The sequence below is a fragment of the Narcine bancroftii genome, chromosome 7 (genome assembly GCF_036971445.1).
Source record: "Narcine bancroftii isolate sNarBan1 chromosome 7, sNarBan1.hap1, whole genome shotgun sequence".
NCBI classification, from domain to species: Eukaryota; Metazoa; Chordata; class Chondrichthyes; order Torpediniformes; family Narcinidae; genus Narcine; species Narcine bancroftii.
The window spans coordinates 78,652,526-78,669,464 of record NC_091475.1 but is presented as its reverse complement, the minus strand read 5'-3'; the positions used below and the strand labels follow the sequence as shown (position 1 = coordinate 78,669,464).

The window sequence follows — 16,939 nt, the reverse complement described above, 5'->3', positions numbered from 1 at the left end:
GAACAGGAGATGGCTGCATGCCAGGAGTCTCAGTAACCAGAATCTTTCTTCCAAGTAAATCTCAGAATTTTGATCTACTTTATTTCTATCCAGCCCCAGGGTTTACAGGGTTAATCACAAGGTCTAATTTTGCAGATTGACCTTGTATTCCCTTGAGTATAGAGGATAACGGAGATTGAATCAAGGTGATTAAGGTTGTTGAAAAATTTGGTCAGATAGTGTGACAGATTATGTTATATTTTATATTGCAGTTCTAAGAGGATCATGTGGTTTTTCTCTGTGAGAGAGGGAGAGAATTCAGTTTCAGTTCTACAGTTCAGTAGCAGCTGGGACTGGAACATGACTGGTTATCATCTGGAAACCGGCGATTTTCTTCAGCTTGATACTGAAATGGCTGATCAGAAGGAATCAGTTGTGAGCGTCCAACGAGCAACAAATCTCTCTTTGAAAACCGACAAGAACCTTCCTGAGTGGTAACCATTTACCTTTCAAGCACCAAAGCTTGGTGAACTTCATAAATGTTGAATTCTGTGCACAGTATAAGAATTGCCTGCAACCAGTAAACTTGGAGGAATGAGAAGTGAGATTGGACTGTGAATCAAAGAACTTTTCTGAACTTACACACACATTACATACACGTGTACTTAGAATTAGAAGAGGGTGATTAGGTTAAGTTAATCGTAATGTTAAAGTTTGATCCTGTTTTCATGTTTAAAGATAATTAAAAGCAATTTTTGTTAAAGTAAACATTTGTCTTTGTGAATTTATATTGCTGCTGGGTTTTGGGGTCCTCTGGGCTCATAACAAAAGACAAAAACTATAGTTGCGAGGGTCCAGAACACAGGGAAGAAGCTTTAAACTAGAGCCAGACTTTAAGGGAAGATGTCAGGAATCTCTTCCTCACACATGGGTCAGTGAGAATTTAGAGCTCTCTCCCCAAAGTATATAGTGAAGTTGAGGGTCGATAGAAAATCTCAAGACAGGGATTGATGAATTAATGTTGGGAAATAGGTTGAAATATTATAGCTCAAGATGGGGAGGTGGATTGAGATGAAGACCATCCTGGAACAGGCTCAAGGGATTGAATGGCCTCATCCCATTCCGATGTTCAGAGGTGAGTTCGACAAGATGGTCAATATCTGAGAGAGAATACAAAAGGTGAATGTGGGGGTGTAGCTCAGAAAACATGTTCCATTTCTCTATGACCATCACTGGTTTGGGCTGGATGAGAGGGAATGTTCAGTTGATTGTCTTTACTGATCTTCCTGCCTCAAATAATTACTGGAATAATGACAAAAAATACTCACAGTGACAGGGTTCCTGTAATGCTGGCAGAACAGGGCATCCTGAAGCAGTGTGCACACAGCACATTATTGTGGAAGAGTAGTCGGTGCTCATTATTGGAAATAAGGCAGATGGTGCTGCAAAGCAAGATCCCAACAGCCAAGAACTTCATGACCCACCATTCTCTTTTGATGGGTTGCCTTGCTTGGTGGGGGAATGTTGACCAGAGCACGCACGAGCTGTGCATTCTACTCCTGGCTAGGAAGATCCCATTGCCAACCAGACTGTGAGATGGGATAGAGATGGCAGGATGGGATAGAGTCAAAGGGAAGGGGCATTTTGAGAAGAGGGGCCTAGAGATAACAGAAGAATAAAGGGACAGGAGGCAGGTTTAGGATATGTGGGAGGGATGTGGTGGGAGAGCAGGTGCAAGAGGGCAAGTTGAGGGATGGGGAGTGTGGGAGCTAATGGTAGGGCGCAGAATGGGAGGAGGGGTTTTGCAGTTGCTGCTGATGGCACATTGTTGTCTCTTTCTTTGACTTGGCTTCGCGGACGAAGATTTATGGAGGGGGTAAATGTCCACGTCAGCTGCAGGCTCGTTTGTGGCTGACAAGTCCGATGCGGGACAGGCAGACACGGTTGCAGCGGTTGCAAGGGAAAATTGGTTGGTTGGGGTTGGGTGTTGGGTTTTTCCTCCTTTGTCTTTTGTCAGTGAGGTGGGCTCTGTGGTCTTCTTCAAAGGAGGTTGCTGCCCGCCGAACTGTGAGGCGCCAAGATGTACGGTTTGAGGCGATATCAGCCCACTGGCGGTGGTCAATGTGGCAGGCACCAAGAGATTTCTTTAGGCAGTCCTTGTACCTCTTCTTTGGTGCACCTCTGTCACGGTGGCCCATGGAGAACTTGCCATATAACACGATCTTGGGAAGGCGATGATCATCCATTCTGGAGACGTGACCCACCCAGCGCAGCTGGATCTTCAGCAGCGTGGACAACATTGTTGTCTGATACTATATAAAACAACAACAGTGTATTAAGGAATTTAACATTCTGAACAAGTATAGGTTCCAGGTCAGTGGTTCTCAACTTGTTTCTTTCCACTCATGTTCCACTTTAAGCGATCCCTATGCCATCAGTGTTCTGTGATTAGTAAGGGTTTGCTTAAGGTGGTCTGTGAGTGGGAAGGGAAGGTTTGAGAACCACTGCTCTAGATCCAATTGTTATTGAAATATTTTGCTTGAGAAAAAGTCATTGGTCCATTTCCTTTGGAGTTATGAAACTGTGCACATAACGAGTCAATTAGGTTCGATTAAAACAGTGGTTTTCAACCTTTTTCTTTCCACCCACCTTAAGCAATCCCTTACTAATCACAGAGCACCGATGGCATAGGGATTACTTAAAGTGGTAAAGTGGAAAGAAAAAGGTTGACAACCACTGTCCTAGGGTTTGTTGAATCACTCAAACTTGGCCTAGTCTTTATGATGAATGCTAATTAATTGGTGTCATATGACATCAAATCAATGCCAGATGGTGAACTGCACAAAGGCCTCATTCTAACAGTCAACCATGGAACAAATACATTAATCTCCTAAACCCCCTCCCGAAATATTCAACACACAATCATCTCGTTCTGTAAGATACGGAATTGGTCTAAATGGTGAAAGGAAAACATGGTTTTGATTTTGTTTCCCTCTGAAATATTCTTAAACCTCTCTCTGCAGCTTGCCTGAGCTTCAGGCTGTGACTGGGTACCTGACCCCCTTTTATTTGAAGGCTGGTCCTTTGTTCAATAAAGATGTACTGTCAGGCTGAGGTGTAAGGTTGACATACATTATGTCAGAATGATTATTTAAGTTATATGTAAAACAAAAGTGAAAAAACTCACATTTTTTTGGCATGTGATGGACCACTGGTGTGGGGTTTTCTTCATCGAGGAGAGAAAGCCCGCTCATGGGAACAACCCTTTGTATTTGCCGATGATGCCATTTCCGCTAGAAATGGAAATGTTTATGAAGTCGGGGGCTGCAGGCCCAAATAAAGCAGTGTTGAGTACGACACCAAATGTGTATGTTGTCGTTACTTTAGCGCTGTGTGTAGCACATCGCTACAATTGGTGACCCCGATGGTCCAGATACTATTTGGACTAAAGATGTGACTCATCTATACACGCAGTCGCATTAAACCTACTGACCTTCTGGATGTCGCGACCACGTTTGTGGTTCGACGAGGCCAAAACCCAGTTTCAAATTCATCAAGTAACCTAAGACTTGAGACGCTACTATTACGTAGTAAGCTCCCTGGACCAGGAGGCAGCGAGCTGGGTCACGGACTTTATACAGACACCTCCGGAAGATGGCAAATGTGCTGCATTCATAGAACTGCTCATAAGGACCTTTGGCTCTTACAACATGAGCGAGGCGCACGGCTGTTCCACCTGAACGGTTTGGGGGATAGATCGCCGTCAGCATTGATGAAGGGCACATGTCCTGCGTCATGTTTGAGCAGGCGTTCTTGGAACAACTATCCAAGGACATACACCTACTAATGGCCGACGCTGATTTCAGTGACTCTGGAAGGTGGCAGCCCACGCAGATGTGCTGTGAAGGTCTAAGAAGGAGAGCATGGTGTCCATTGGACAGGTTATGAGGCCCCATAAGTAGCAACAGACCAGATAGAGCCCAGCAGTTGAACGCTCACAGTTTAGCGACCACTGGGATTTCCACCATGAGCGGTGGGGCACAGAAGCCGACCATTGTTGTCCTCCCTGCAAGTTCCCAAGATCTGCTGGGGCCAGCTGCCGCTGATGGCTACAGTAACTGGCCACCAGGACAGACTCCTGTATATCTGGGACAAACAGTCTGGACATCACTTTCTGGTTAATACAGGAGTGGAGATCAGCGTCTTGCCCCCAAAAGGGCATGACATCCGTAGCAGGAAGACTGGACCCATCCTGAGGGCAGCAAACAGCAGCAAGATACAGGCCTAAGGCACCTGCACAGTCCAGCTGCAGTTTGGCAACAGCAAATTCACGGGGGACTTCACACTGGACAACCGCTCCAAGGGGCAGACTTTCTGCGAGCGCACAACATGCTGATTGATCTACAATGAAGAAGACATGCCCCGCCAAAACATTCCAGACGTTCTCCTTGGGTGAAGACAGGTTACCAGCCCAACACCTGGATTCATCACGCTCACAGAGGATGAGTTCACCAGAATCCTGGCAGACTTCCCATCGGTGCTGGCCCCACAGTTCATGTCGCCTGTGCCCAAGCATGGAGTGTAACATCACATACTGACCCAGGGATCACCACTCTACAGCAGAGCATGGAGACTTCTCCCAGACAAGCACCACCTAGTGAAAGAGGAGATTTTCATGGTGGACCAACAACAAATAGTATCTAAAATTAATTGGGTAGCATAATGGTTAGATTCCTTTATTGGAATCTAGTGATGTGTTCCATTGATCTGGTGATAGGAATTTCAATTCTAACTGGGTATCTGGGAAAAATAATGAAATAAGTTTGGTGTTTTAAAGCCATGATCAGTACTGCAACTGCCAAATTATAATAAAAACCTATCTGGTTCACCTTTTTTTTTCAAGCAATAAATCTGGTCTTTACCCAATCTGACTTGTAACTCCAGTTGGCCTGCTTATCTGTTAGTTACAGTAGAAATCTCTTGCCAGGCCTCATAAATCTGGTTCTTGATCCTGCAGCTACTGGTTATAAGTATATTTTTTAAATCCTGCATAATTTTACACACTACTACCAGAGCAATTCTTGTCAAGAACATCAGCTTTGTTGAACGATTCCCTCATTACTAGGACTTTTTTCTTGAGTGGTCCTTCGGGATCAAGAATGGCTTGCGTCCACTTCACTTCTGTGGGCCCTGCAGTGACTGGTGTGGGATCCACAGACTCTGCGGGGGTTGCATTGTGAACCGGGCGGATGACTAATTTGTGAGGCGGAGCACACCTTCTGCCATTACTCTTGGCTTCTGTGTGCTTCTGATTCATGATCTTCTGGTACATCGTGCCACCCTGAGCACTCCTTTTCCACTTTGAGTAGTCATAGGCCAAGGAAACTTTGAGAATTTCCTTGAACTTACTCATCCACACTCTCACCAGTCCTTTTAAAATTGGTGCTGAGTTTGTGTTTATGAAGGTTTAGCACAACTTCCTGGCTTCTGTACTTTCATCTCTATAAATAGTTGAGTTTCCAAAGCTTTGTTAACTGGAATGTTATCCTGTCCTGGAACCTTCAAAGACTGTTCAAATACCTTTAAGCTTCTCTTCACATGCAGCTTTTTTAATTTGTACATTTCGTTTTACTAAAATGGATTACTTCATGCTTACTCCTGTGACATTTATCAGCCCATGCCAATAGCCTGGTTTTATTCTTGAAGTATATTTCAGACTTTCCTGGAGCTTGTTTTCAACTTCTGTGCCATATGCAAATTTCATATTTTTACCATGTGCCTGCAAGTCACTTCTGCATATTAAGAAGAGAGATGGTCCAGGTACTGAATACTTCAGTCCCTCTACTGTGCACCTCTCTTTGGTCCAATAAACACTTCCACTTCACTTCTGTGCATCCTGCGGTGACTGGTGTGGCATCTACTGCCCAACCCAGAGCCAGTTCTGTATTTGATCTGCTCCTCCCCTTTTTATTCCATCAAACTTTGGAGGTTTGATCATGTAAAATATCAATCCTCTCTGTTAGCACATCAACAAATATTTCATCAAAGAGCCAAGCCCATGTTTTGTTGTCCTAGCCAACATATCTTCTTCAACTAGCACCTAAACAAGATTTTCTGGTCGTTGTCATTTATAAGAGCTTACTTTAGGCAAATTGATGCCATACATGCCACGTTGCTACACTGCAGCATGCATGTCAGGGTTTTTGAAACTTTGGGGCGTACTGAGGAGGTGAAAGACTATAAAAATGCACGGCTTCCTCTTGTTGAATACATTGGAGTGGAGTTAGTGTAGGCTTTTGTGATTCCTCGTCTCTTATTCATTGCTAGTTCAACTGTGCATTTTGTCTCCATGATCCTGAAACTAGTGCTTGGAAATGAAGCAATAAATGCTCTGAGCAAGTCATGGGTATCTGGCAGTAATTATATAATATGAAGCATCAAACACTGCAATTTCTTGCAGGCTCTTAAAGCTAAGATGAATTGTCTTGCAGTTGGTTCCAGCTGTTATCCATTCAACTAAAGATATTCCAGCAAGTGGGCATTTTGTACTTGTTTCTATCTTGTTTGTTGACTTTTAATTTGTACAAATTTTCCATTGCAGTCTCAGGACTGTACATATGGATATTATTTTGCATTTCACTCAATGGATGGATGTAATTTATTAACAATGCCTAATTGCCTGAAATTGATTCAACAAACAACTTCAAGTGTGATTAATAGTTAATGACATTGTTGTAGGGTGGAGTCAGGTATTGATCTTGTCGGTGTGGTTGGGGACAGGTATTGGCCCAGTCTGTGGGGTTGGGGACAGGTATTGGTCTAGTCCATGTGGTTCGGGACAGGTATTGATCAAGTCAGTGGGATTGGGGAGAGGTATTGATCCAGTCCATGGGGTTGGGGACAGATAGTTGTCTAGTCTGTGGGGTTGGGGATAAGTATTGATCTAGTCTGTGGGGTTGGAGACAAGTATAGATCCATTCTGCCTGAGGTTGGCAGAGTTTCTGCTTGATAGTGAGGCCGTTGCAGACATCTAGCAGCTGATTACTTTTATCAAACCCTTACCTTTGATTTCTGAATTGAATACTGTACTAATTTTCCACCTGCTATGAAATTTTAACATTCTTTCAGTTATCAGTGAGCATCTTCACAGCCACACCTTAACCACAACCTGTTGACTGCATATAATTTGAATGTTTACTAATGGTGTCTATTTAAAAAGAAATGGTTAATTTATTTTTAAAATTTTCCACAGTTGAAAATAAATAAACTAACAAAGATTACTATTTTGTTTCAGTCCATTTTATGGTGAAGATTTCTATTGTGAAATTCCAAGATCCTTTCGCTACCTATCGTTTTATATTTTTGATAGAGACGTCTTTCGGAGGGATTCAATTATTGGTAAGTGGAATCTTTGCTGAATACTTGTTTTGCCTTTACTCTTCTGTTTGTGACTCACTGAGAAGTGTCTAGCATTTCTTATGCTCATTTAAAAGTAAGGCAAGTTTACTCTATAGATGCAAAAAAAACCATGAAGCCAAGTGTTGATCATTCACAGGCACAATGAAGTCGCTACATCTGAATGGCTTCATGTCAACAATCAAAGCATTGTGTGTTGTACATGGTGATTCCAGAATGGGAGGACACGATTTAACTGCAGCAATGAGAAGAGTGAAGATCATACAAACTCCCGTTGACATTGATTCTAACTTCAGCCACATAGGAGGAGTGAGAAGTCTGATGGGACAGAATAAGTGGACAACGCTTATCGTGGATAGGCTGATTATCAGCCACCTCCCTGGACTAGGCTGAATGCCAATTTAATTGGCAGTCTCAGTCCAGCATTCAATGAATACAATGAAAATATCCCAAGCTTCACCTGCAGACGTGCTTATGACAGCTAGTTCTGGAACTTCTGTACCTCCTATTGGTTGAACTCTCATATTACAGAAGTAGGTCATGTCTTCAAGTTCTGCCAATGCTCACCAGAGGGCCATGCTTCGATTGTGCTACTAGTTGGGGAGTTCATGCCCCTCCCTGAGATTCAGTCTGTCATTGTGGCAAAGCACTGTTGGAGGGGCAGTACTGAGGGAGTGCTACATATGGGAAAGGCAGGGCAGAACAGGACTGAGGGAGGACAGCACTAAGGGAAATATTTTCCCTATTTTTTGTTCACCCTTTTTGACATTCCCTGAGAAAGAGATGATGAATAGGCTTTTGCTGAAGAGGTGCTCCCACATTCCTCTCAGATAAGAGTTCCGTGACTTAGACCCAGCAACAATGAAGCTGATACATTTCCAATATGGGATAGTATGCAACTTGGAGTTGAACCTGAGGTGGTGACATTACCATGTACCTGGCAGATACTTGTGGTGGAAGAGGTTGAGGGTTCAAGAGGAGCTGACAGAGTAGCTGGTAAGTAACTTGTGTGCATTTTATAGAGGGTGCGCACTGCCTTCTAGAGGCACAGGGAATGAATAAGTAGGATTGAGTGTGCTGCTTTGTCCTGGAAGGTGTTGAATGTCTTGAGAGCTTCTGGAGTTGTACTCATCCAGGTAAATTGCACATTTTCTATCACACTCCAGTTCCAGTTGAGTTTCTGGTCACTGATGACCCATAGAATGTTGATAGTGGGGATTTGGTCATTAAATAACATGGCTAAGTGGTTATACCCACTCTTCTTGGAAATGGTCATTGGCCAGTGTACCTTTGAAAAGAAAGTTATTGTCACCCCATATCTGAGTCTTCCTGCATGTGGGCATGGACAGCTTCATTTTCAGAAGTCTTCTGAATGAAATTGAACATTTTCAATCTTCAGTGAACATCCCCACTTCTGACCTTCTAATGAGGGATGGTCATTGTGAAGCAGCTGAAGATAGCTGTCCTGGGGAACACCTGAAGGGATTGGCAGCAGCCATGAGGGGTGGCAGGCTCCAGGGAAACAGAGAACTGTCGCAGGGCACAAGAAGATGGAGAGACTATAACCTGTCTGAGAAGGAGAAGCATAGAAACTACCCATGGGGATGGTGACCATGGTGGCGGACCACTGAGGGGGCTCTGAGGCTGAAAGATCCACAACTGTGGTGGGCTACTGGCAGCTCGAGGCGAGGAACCCACGGAGGCTGTAGGCTGCTGGAGACTGCCATTGGGAGACTTGTGCTAGGATGCGGACTCCTGGAGACTGGCTCAAAGCTGGCTGAAGTGTACCAGGTATTGGAACCTGGATGCGAGGTAGTGCCAAAGGCGCTGAAGGGTTCCTGACCATGTCTGAGATTTGGATCTGGGACTCAGGTTGTAAATAGATTCTGTGTGGCTGGGGAAGTGCTGAAAACGAATCTATCGACACTCAGTGACTCCGGCAAACTCTCTTTTGCTTCTCTTTCTCTGACTGAAAGAGGTATTTCAGGCAATTTCTGCTGAAGGCGAATCTGTCTGCCTTACAGCAAGCAAAAGCAGTTTCATGTAATAAGACAGTGTTTTATTACACTAACACTAAATTGAATCTTGATGTTTATTGTGCAGTGAACTGGAATTCACTGTCTGTGTGATGTTCTGATGGCTGGCTCCACCCCTGACTCCACCCTCACCTACCCCAATATAAACCCTGGTTTTCCCACCTTAACTTCGATTCACCTGAGTACTATTGTGCTTACTGGCCATTGATTGTAAGCTATTAAAAGTGCGTTTGTACTCCTCACATCTCTGAGTTTAATCAGTTGTGTTACAATTTTATTAGTTTAACTTTGAAGCAGGATGGAAGCCCTGTTGAAGCCTGGCATGCTCCAGGTCAACCCTCAGTCCCCAAAAACCCCAGAGCAATTCACCTATTGGATGGAGTGCTTTCAGTTCGACCCTACAGCCACATAAGACATCTTCAACTCCGATAGTCTCTGGAGATCTGCCTTTCTCTCTCGAGTCGACCCCAAGGTGTTCACTGTCATCAGAGACAATGCAACTTATGAATCTGCCATAGAAGGCTTGAAGGCCTCAGAATGACATGCTGGTGAGCACCAGCTCTCTCACGTTGGCAACATCTGGGTGAGTTGCTGGACGATTATGTCCTTGAACTGTGGACCCTGACTAGAAAATGCCACTAGGAAGCAGTCACTGCCTGGGTGAGAGAGGAGGAACAAATCCGGGACACTCTTGTGGCAGCAGTGAGGTCGAGATACATGAGGCAGTGACTGTTGGAGTTGGGGAAGAAAGACTTGGCCAGCACCCTGGACCTGGCAAAAGCCCTCGAACAGGCCCAACTAGAAGCTGACTACCTCATGGGCGAAAGTGCCGGCGAACCCAGTGCTGACTGCTGTGGCCATGCATGACCTGGGAGGCTACTTCTGAGTACAGGCGCACTGACTCCATGTGCTCAGGATGTGGTAAACGAGGGCACTGGGTGATGGTTTGTAGGGCCAAAGAGGGGAACCCAAAGAGGGCGACCGCATGTGCACCCCCCAAATCGTCAGTCAACCCGTGCCTGAATCCCGAAGTGCCAGCCCCAGCCTCTCTGTGCTGCTCACTGTCAGCATCTTGCTGCGCCTCGTGGGAAGCAACAGCGGCCATCTTGCCTTGTGGTTGATGCTACCTAGTCCTTCAGATCAAGATGGAGTGCAGCAATCTAGACACACCTTGTGGTCGACGCCATCTTGTCTGCATGCGGGCCAAGAGGAGAGAGTTGGGATCGACATAAAGAGCAATGGGGTTTCTGGAGCACTGGCATCAGTCGTCCTGGATCAGGCAATACCTCATCAATTGAATAACTCGACAATGGAGGTGAGGGTAAACAGACACTTGACTGATTGCTTGGTAGACACTGGCTTCACTAAGAGCTTTATAATCTCTGCGACTGCTCTGCTGTACAATTTAAACTTGTATCCGACAGACTATCGTATTTACTTAGCATCGCACTCGCACTCTTCTGAAGGAAGGGGTGAATGCAGTGAACTGGAATTCACTGTCTGTGTCTTGTTCTGATGGCTGGCTCCTCCCTTGGCTCCACCCTCACCTACTCCAATATAAACCCCGGTTTTCCCACCTTACCTCAGATTCACCTGAGGACTATTGTCTCTACGGCCATTGATTGTAAGCTATTAAAAGTGTGTTTGTACTCCTCACTTGTCTCTGAGAGCAGTCAATGTATTGTACAATGCACAGATGCACATATGCTAGCAGGTACTACTTTGTTAAAAAATAACTCAAATTTTATACGTAAAATGACTGTATGGTAAAGGATAATATTTGTATTTACGGTTTGTGCAGACAGGTCTTTTTGTGGTGTCAGAATAGTTTATGGTAAGGGTTGTAATGGGAGTTTCAAAAGCCTGATAGCTGTCCATTGCTCTGTGACTGCATGGAAGTCATACCCTGCTGCAGTTTCCTGTGTGCATAAAACTTAGTAACAACAATTTATGTATAGTTAACACATAGGAAGAGAAAAAAAATTATAATAAATGGAGAAGGAAGGGAAAAGTAATAAACAATTAAATTGTCCTTTGCACTGCGTCCAGTGTTAACATTTTTTTAATGTAGGAGGACCAAAATTAAAATATTTCAGGTGAAACCTTACCAACACTGAACATCTGCAACAAACTTCTCTACTTTTAAAATCCATCCCCTTTGCATTGAAGACTAAGATGCTCTTTACCTTTTTGGACCTGCTTACTAGATTTTTGTGATTCATGCACCAGAATACCTGGATCGCTCATTCATTTGCACTCTCTCTCCATTTAGATAATATGCTGTCTTTGGATTTCTCTTACCAGTGCATGACATCTGTTACGAGCCCAAAGGACCCCAAAACCCAGCAGCAATAGATATTCACCATGACAAGTAGTTACTTAAACAAAAATTGTTTTTAATTATTTTTAAACATGAAAACAGAATCAAACTTTAACTTATCATTATTAACTTAACTACCTAACTTAACCCCCTTCTAATTCTAAGCACAAGTGTATGTAATGTGTGTGTAAATTTAAGAAAAGTTCTTTGGTTCACAGTTCAATCTCACTTTCATTCTTCCAAGTTCTCTGGTTGCAGGCAATTCTTGAACTGTGCACTGAATTTAACATGTATAAAGTTCACTAGGCTTTGGTGCTCAAAAGGTAAATGTTTACCACTCAGGAAGGTTCTTTGTAGGTTTGCAGAGAGACATGTGTTGTTTCAGGATTTACAAAACTGAAGTACCACCATTAGTCACCTCAATGTCTTGCTGATGAAACTTGCCCCATCAGGGTTCTCCAGATGATAACCTCTTTCTTTCAAGCTACCACAGAGTTATTTTGTGTTCCACTTATTCCAAGAGAAACATCAGACAGATAGCACTTCCAGCCATCTGCCACTCTGGAACTTCTGTTTCAGTTCCAACATGCTTCTCCTGGCTGACACTGTTCATTCTCTCTCTCTCTCTCTCTCTCTCTCTCTCTCTCTCTCTCTCCTCCTCCTTCCCCCCTCCCCCCCCCCCCCCCGGCTTTCAGGGTGCATTCTCTGCCAAGAATGCGCCTGCAGTAGTGGATTCAGACCTGTGCAATGATTGTTCAGGTGGCAGCACTAAAAGTCCAGCGCTGGCCACCTGAGAGGGACAGCTCCATGGGAAGTGCCTCGGAGCGAACTCTGGCTCCTCTCCCTTTGGGATGTCAGTGCTGTGGCAGCCGCTGGCATCCCACGCTGGCCGCCCTAGCACTGACATCCCACGCCAGCTGCCTTTGCCCTGACGTCCCGTGCCAGGGGGCAGCGGGGAGGGAGGCTGTCAGGCACTCATCAGCTGATTGTCATTCCCTTAGCAGTCACTTTCAGGCAGCTGAATTCAGTGCCTAGGGGAACTTTAGTGCTCTGGCGATTACCTCTCCCAGAGGAGGGTTGAAAAATGCGCCTCGGAGGCACCTCCTGCTCTTTCAGGTGGCCTCCCGACGGCTGCATAGGGGTAGAATATGAGACTTTACATCGGGGTATTTTGGCCGCCTGAAAGTGCCTTCTGAGATTCCAACTGCCTGCCACATGTCCTTCTCTCTCTCACTTGCAAAACTCCCCACCTTCTCCAGCAAACAATAGGAGTTAATCTTCTGTTCCCATCTGTTGTTTAGGTAAACAAACCTCTCAACGACCTTTGAGTGAGCACTTTGCAGAGAGGTCAGAAGCCTTGCAAAAAATGTCCAACACAGGCGACCTGACTCCAGTCTATTCATTTCATGAAATAATTTCAATTAGCACTACTTGTGAAATGTGTATAGCATTCTCCATAGTTTCTGTAAAGTCATTGAATATGAATTCTTCATTATTTCAAACAAGATCTGTTTTAAAGTGTGTGTATGTATGTAACCTCCTTTAATTTTACCAGTTTATCTCCCAAAAGCATTTCCAAATATTCCATCACACTTTCCCACTTTAAACTCCATTTGCAAGGTTTTTGCTGACTCTGAATGACTCCCTTGTCCCTTGACAACTACAGATGCAACATTGAAAGTGTTCTTGTTGGATACACTGCAGTGTGGGGCTGGAGCTACTTTGCTGAAGATCGGAAGAAGCTACAGAAGATGGTGAATACAGTTCAGAACATCACAAGCCCTTCCCTCCTCTCCATCCACATCTCCTGCTGCCCAGGAAAGGCAGCCAACACACTGAAGGACCCATTGCATCCTAGACATGCTCCCTCCTCTCACTGGATATGAAAATGCACATCATTAAGCTGACAGATAGTTTCTTCTCCATAGTCATCAGGCTCCTGAATGAAACCCATGCTGCCTTTGCATGGTACTAATTTTGTTTTTCAATCTGTACGTTTTGTACTTCTACTTTTATGCAGCTTTATGAATGCTAGAGCTAACATGTTAGACTGCTTGCAGAAGAACCTTCCTCATTGAATCAGGCATAGTGTGACAAATAAACTATATCCTGCTGCTGAATCCAATATTCTCATCACAATGTGCACTTTTGCCCATTTAAATAACATTGACAAATTTGGATATGTCAAATGTTACATTTTGTGCTTTCCTCCAGGTCTTTAATAAAATTAGTGAACAACTGCAGGCCAAGAACTGATCCCTGGGGTACTCCAATAGTTAACTCCTTCCAGTCTGAAAATAACCTATTATTCCAAATTTGCTTTTGGCTTATTTGGTACCTTGCCAAATAAATGCTTTTCAGAAATGTACATACACATTACTCATGTAGGTTTCCTGTCTATCAATCCCATTATATCCTCAAAGAAATTGTGCAAATTTGCAAAATTTTGATTTACCTTTCAAAAACACATGTTGAGTAGGTTTAATTATATTCTTCTTTCTTAAATTATTAGCAATTTTCTCTTTGGTTATTGACTCTGGCATCTTGCCAATAGTAGCTGTCAAACTAACTGCCTTCTCCTTTTATGAACAAACAAGTCTTATTAATAGTTTTCCAATCTTCTAGTATGTTTCAAGAGTTTAGTGAGATATTAAAAATTCAACCAATGAGTCCACTGTCACTGCAGGACTGAGGGATTGTTGCACTGTTGGAGGGTCAGTACTGAGGAGGCGTCGCACTGTGAGAGAGGCAAAATTGAGGGGGTGTCGCGCTGTGGCAGGGGTAATAGTGAAGGAGTGCCATGCTACAGATGGCCAGTACTGTGGACTGGGTGGCAAGTACTCAAAAGGAGGTTGTTGGAGGAAATGGATTCTCAGCATGAGTCCGGTGATCATATGAAGATCGTCTTTTTCTCGGTGTCTTTGTGGCTCCTCATTCAGTGTTGAATGGTGTGGCAATTTGGAGGTTCAGAGCAGTGTATCTCACAATGATCTGCTTGATGTTTAATTACAGAAAAACTACACAATAGTTGCAGCTAACTGCATTTAGAACTGCACCTCACTAATCATTTGATGCTCCCTTTTGTATTGGGAGAGAGAATACAATGTTTTCCACACTCCAACGGAGGCAAATTCTCACCACGCTTTGAAACAATCGATAGAATGCTTAAGGTTGCTTTTATTGCTGATTTGAAAGGCTTGGATGAGGTTCCAGGTGGAAAAAAAACATTTTGGGATCCCAAAATGAGTTGCTTGCATGGTTACCACATGAAGTGAGTTCTCAGAGCTTGTAAAGTCAACAGGGGCTACTGCCTCCACACAGATCCTGTGAGTCACAGGCTGGCAACTCAGCTTCCTCAGTCAATAAGTTTCAGTGAATGCCAAGAAGTGTGATCTGAAATTCACCTCATTTCAGCAATCCTTCATTTCTCACTCTCCTCTTCCTTCCAAACTCCAGCATTGTAATGTCTAAGAGATTCACCTTTAGTCCCAAGTGACTACAGGACAAGACCGGAGATTTGTAGCTTGAACAAATATAATTTCCTGCTTTCTCTCTCCCTCCCTTCTTAAAAAGCACCACTGCATCAGCCACTCTCCAATCCACAGGCACCTCCCCCGAATCTATGGAACTTTGGAAAATGTCGACCAGTGCCTCCACAATTTCCAGAGCAACCTCTCTAAGCACCCTGGGATGCAGCCCATCAGGCCCAGGGGACTTATCAGCCCTCAGTCCTAACAATTTACCCACAACCACCTGCTTCTGGATCTGGATATCCATCAGATTCCCCATTTCCTTAGGAAATTTCACCAAGCCCCTAGACACTGCATGTCCCTACCCCCTATCTGACCATAACCTGGCTCCTCCTTGGTGAAGACAGATACAAAGTATCTGTTCAATTCTTCAGCCATCTCCTTGTTTCCTGTAATAATTTCACCCTTCTCCGTTTTTACAGGCCCAATTTTGGTCCTAACCAATTGCTTCCTCTTTACATAACTAAAGAAGTTTTTGCTATCCCCTTTTATATTACTCACCAATTTACCCTCGTGCTTCATTTTCCCCTCCCATATGACTTTCTTAGTTTTCCTCAGTTGTTTTTTGAACACCAATCCTCTAACCTCCCACTCTGCTTTTCTATCTTATACTTACTTCTTTCGGACTTGATACTGCACTTGATTTCATTTGTCAGCCACGGCTTCCATTTGCTCCCCTTCAAGCCTTTCCTCCTCTTTGGAATGAATTTGTCCTGAATCCTGTGAAAGATGCCTAGAAATACCCAGCTAGGGTATCCTTCCATTTTATTATGGTGAGCTCCTCCCTCATAGCTGTATAATCCCCTTTATTCAACTGCAGCACTGATGTTTCTGACATCCTTTCCTTCTCCCTTTCCATTTGCAGATTAAAAGTAACCATACTATGGTCACTATTACCTAATGGCTACCCTACTTCAAGGTCTCTGATTAACTCTGCATCATTACACAGTACCAAGTCCAGAATCGACTTCCCTCAATGGGTTCCTTCACTAGCTGTTCCAAGAATGTATCTCGGAGACGTTCTATAAACTCACTCTCTTGCTTTCTCGCACCCGCTTGATTTTCCCAGTCCACCAGCATGTTGAAGTCTCCCATAACTACTGTATCACTACCACTCTAACATGCCACTCTCAATTCTTGATTTATACTGCTTCCTTTATCTGAGCTACTGTTCGGAGGCCTGTATATGACCCCCATTATGGTCCTCTTGGCGTTGCAATTTCTCAACTCTATCCAAACAGACTCTACTCCACCTGCTTCAATGTCTTTCCTTTCAAGTGCCTGAATTTCATTCCTCACCAACAGAGCCACCCCACCTCCTCTTCCTAACTTTTTGTCCTTTCAAAAGGACATGTACCCCAGAATGTTAATTTCCCAATCTTGTCCCTCCTGCAGCCATGTCTCCATTACTCCTATAATATCATATCTTCCAATGTCCATTTGCATCTCAAGCTCATCCATTTTATTCCTTATACTCTGTGCATTCATATACAATACCTTGAAACTGTTCCTCCGTGCTCTCTTTACCTTGATACCTGACGCACCTACCCATATCTTCCTATCCATTTTTGTTCCCTCTGCCCTTATGATTTCACAGTCTATCAGAACCACCCCTATATTCTCCTTCCTATCCATTTCCCTATCAGACTGGTTCCCAT

General features: G+C 44.0%; 1 protein-coding gene across 6 annotated transcripts in view; it reads left to right on the top strand.

The window, feature by feature from the left end:
- rasa3 (RAS p21 protein activator 3) overlaps positions 1 to 16,939 on the top strand; it is a 200,883-nt gene that overhangs the window by 95,893 nt on the left and 88,051 nt on the right. For all 6 annotated transcript variants that reach the window (XM_069890439.1, XM_069890438.1, XM_069890435.1 and 3 more), the window contains one exon: positions 7,274 to 7,377. In XM_069890439.1, the coding sequence (XP_069746540.1) occupies positions 7,274 to 7,377 (104 nt within the window). The remainder of the gene's footprint in view (positions 1 to 7,273; positions 7,378 to 16,939) is intronic.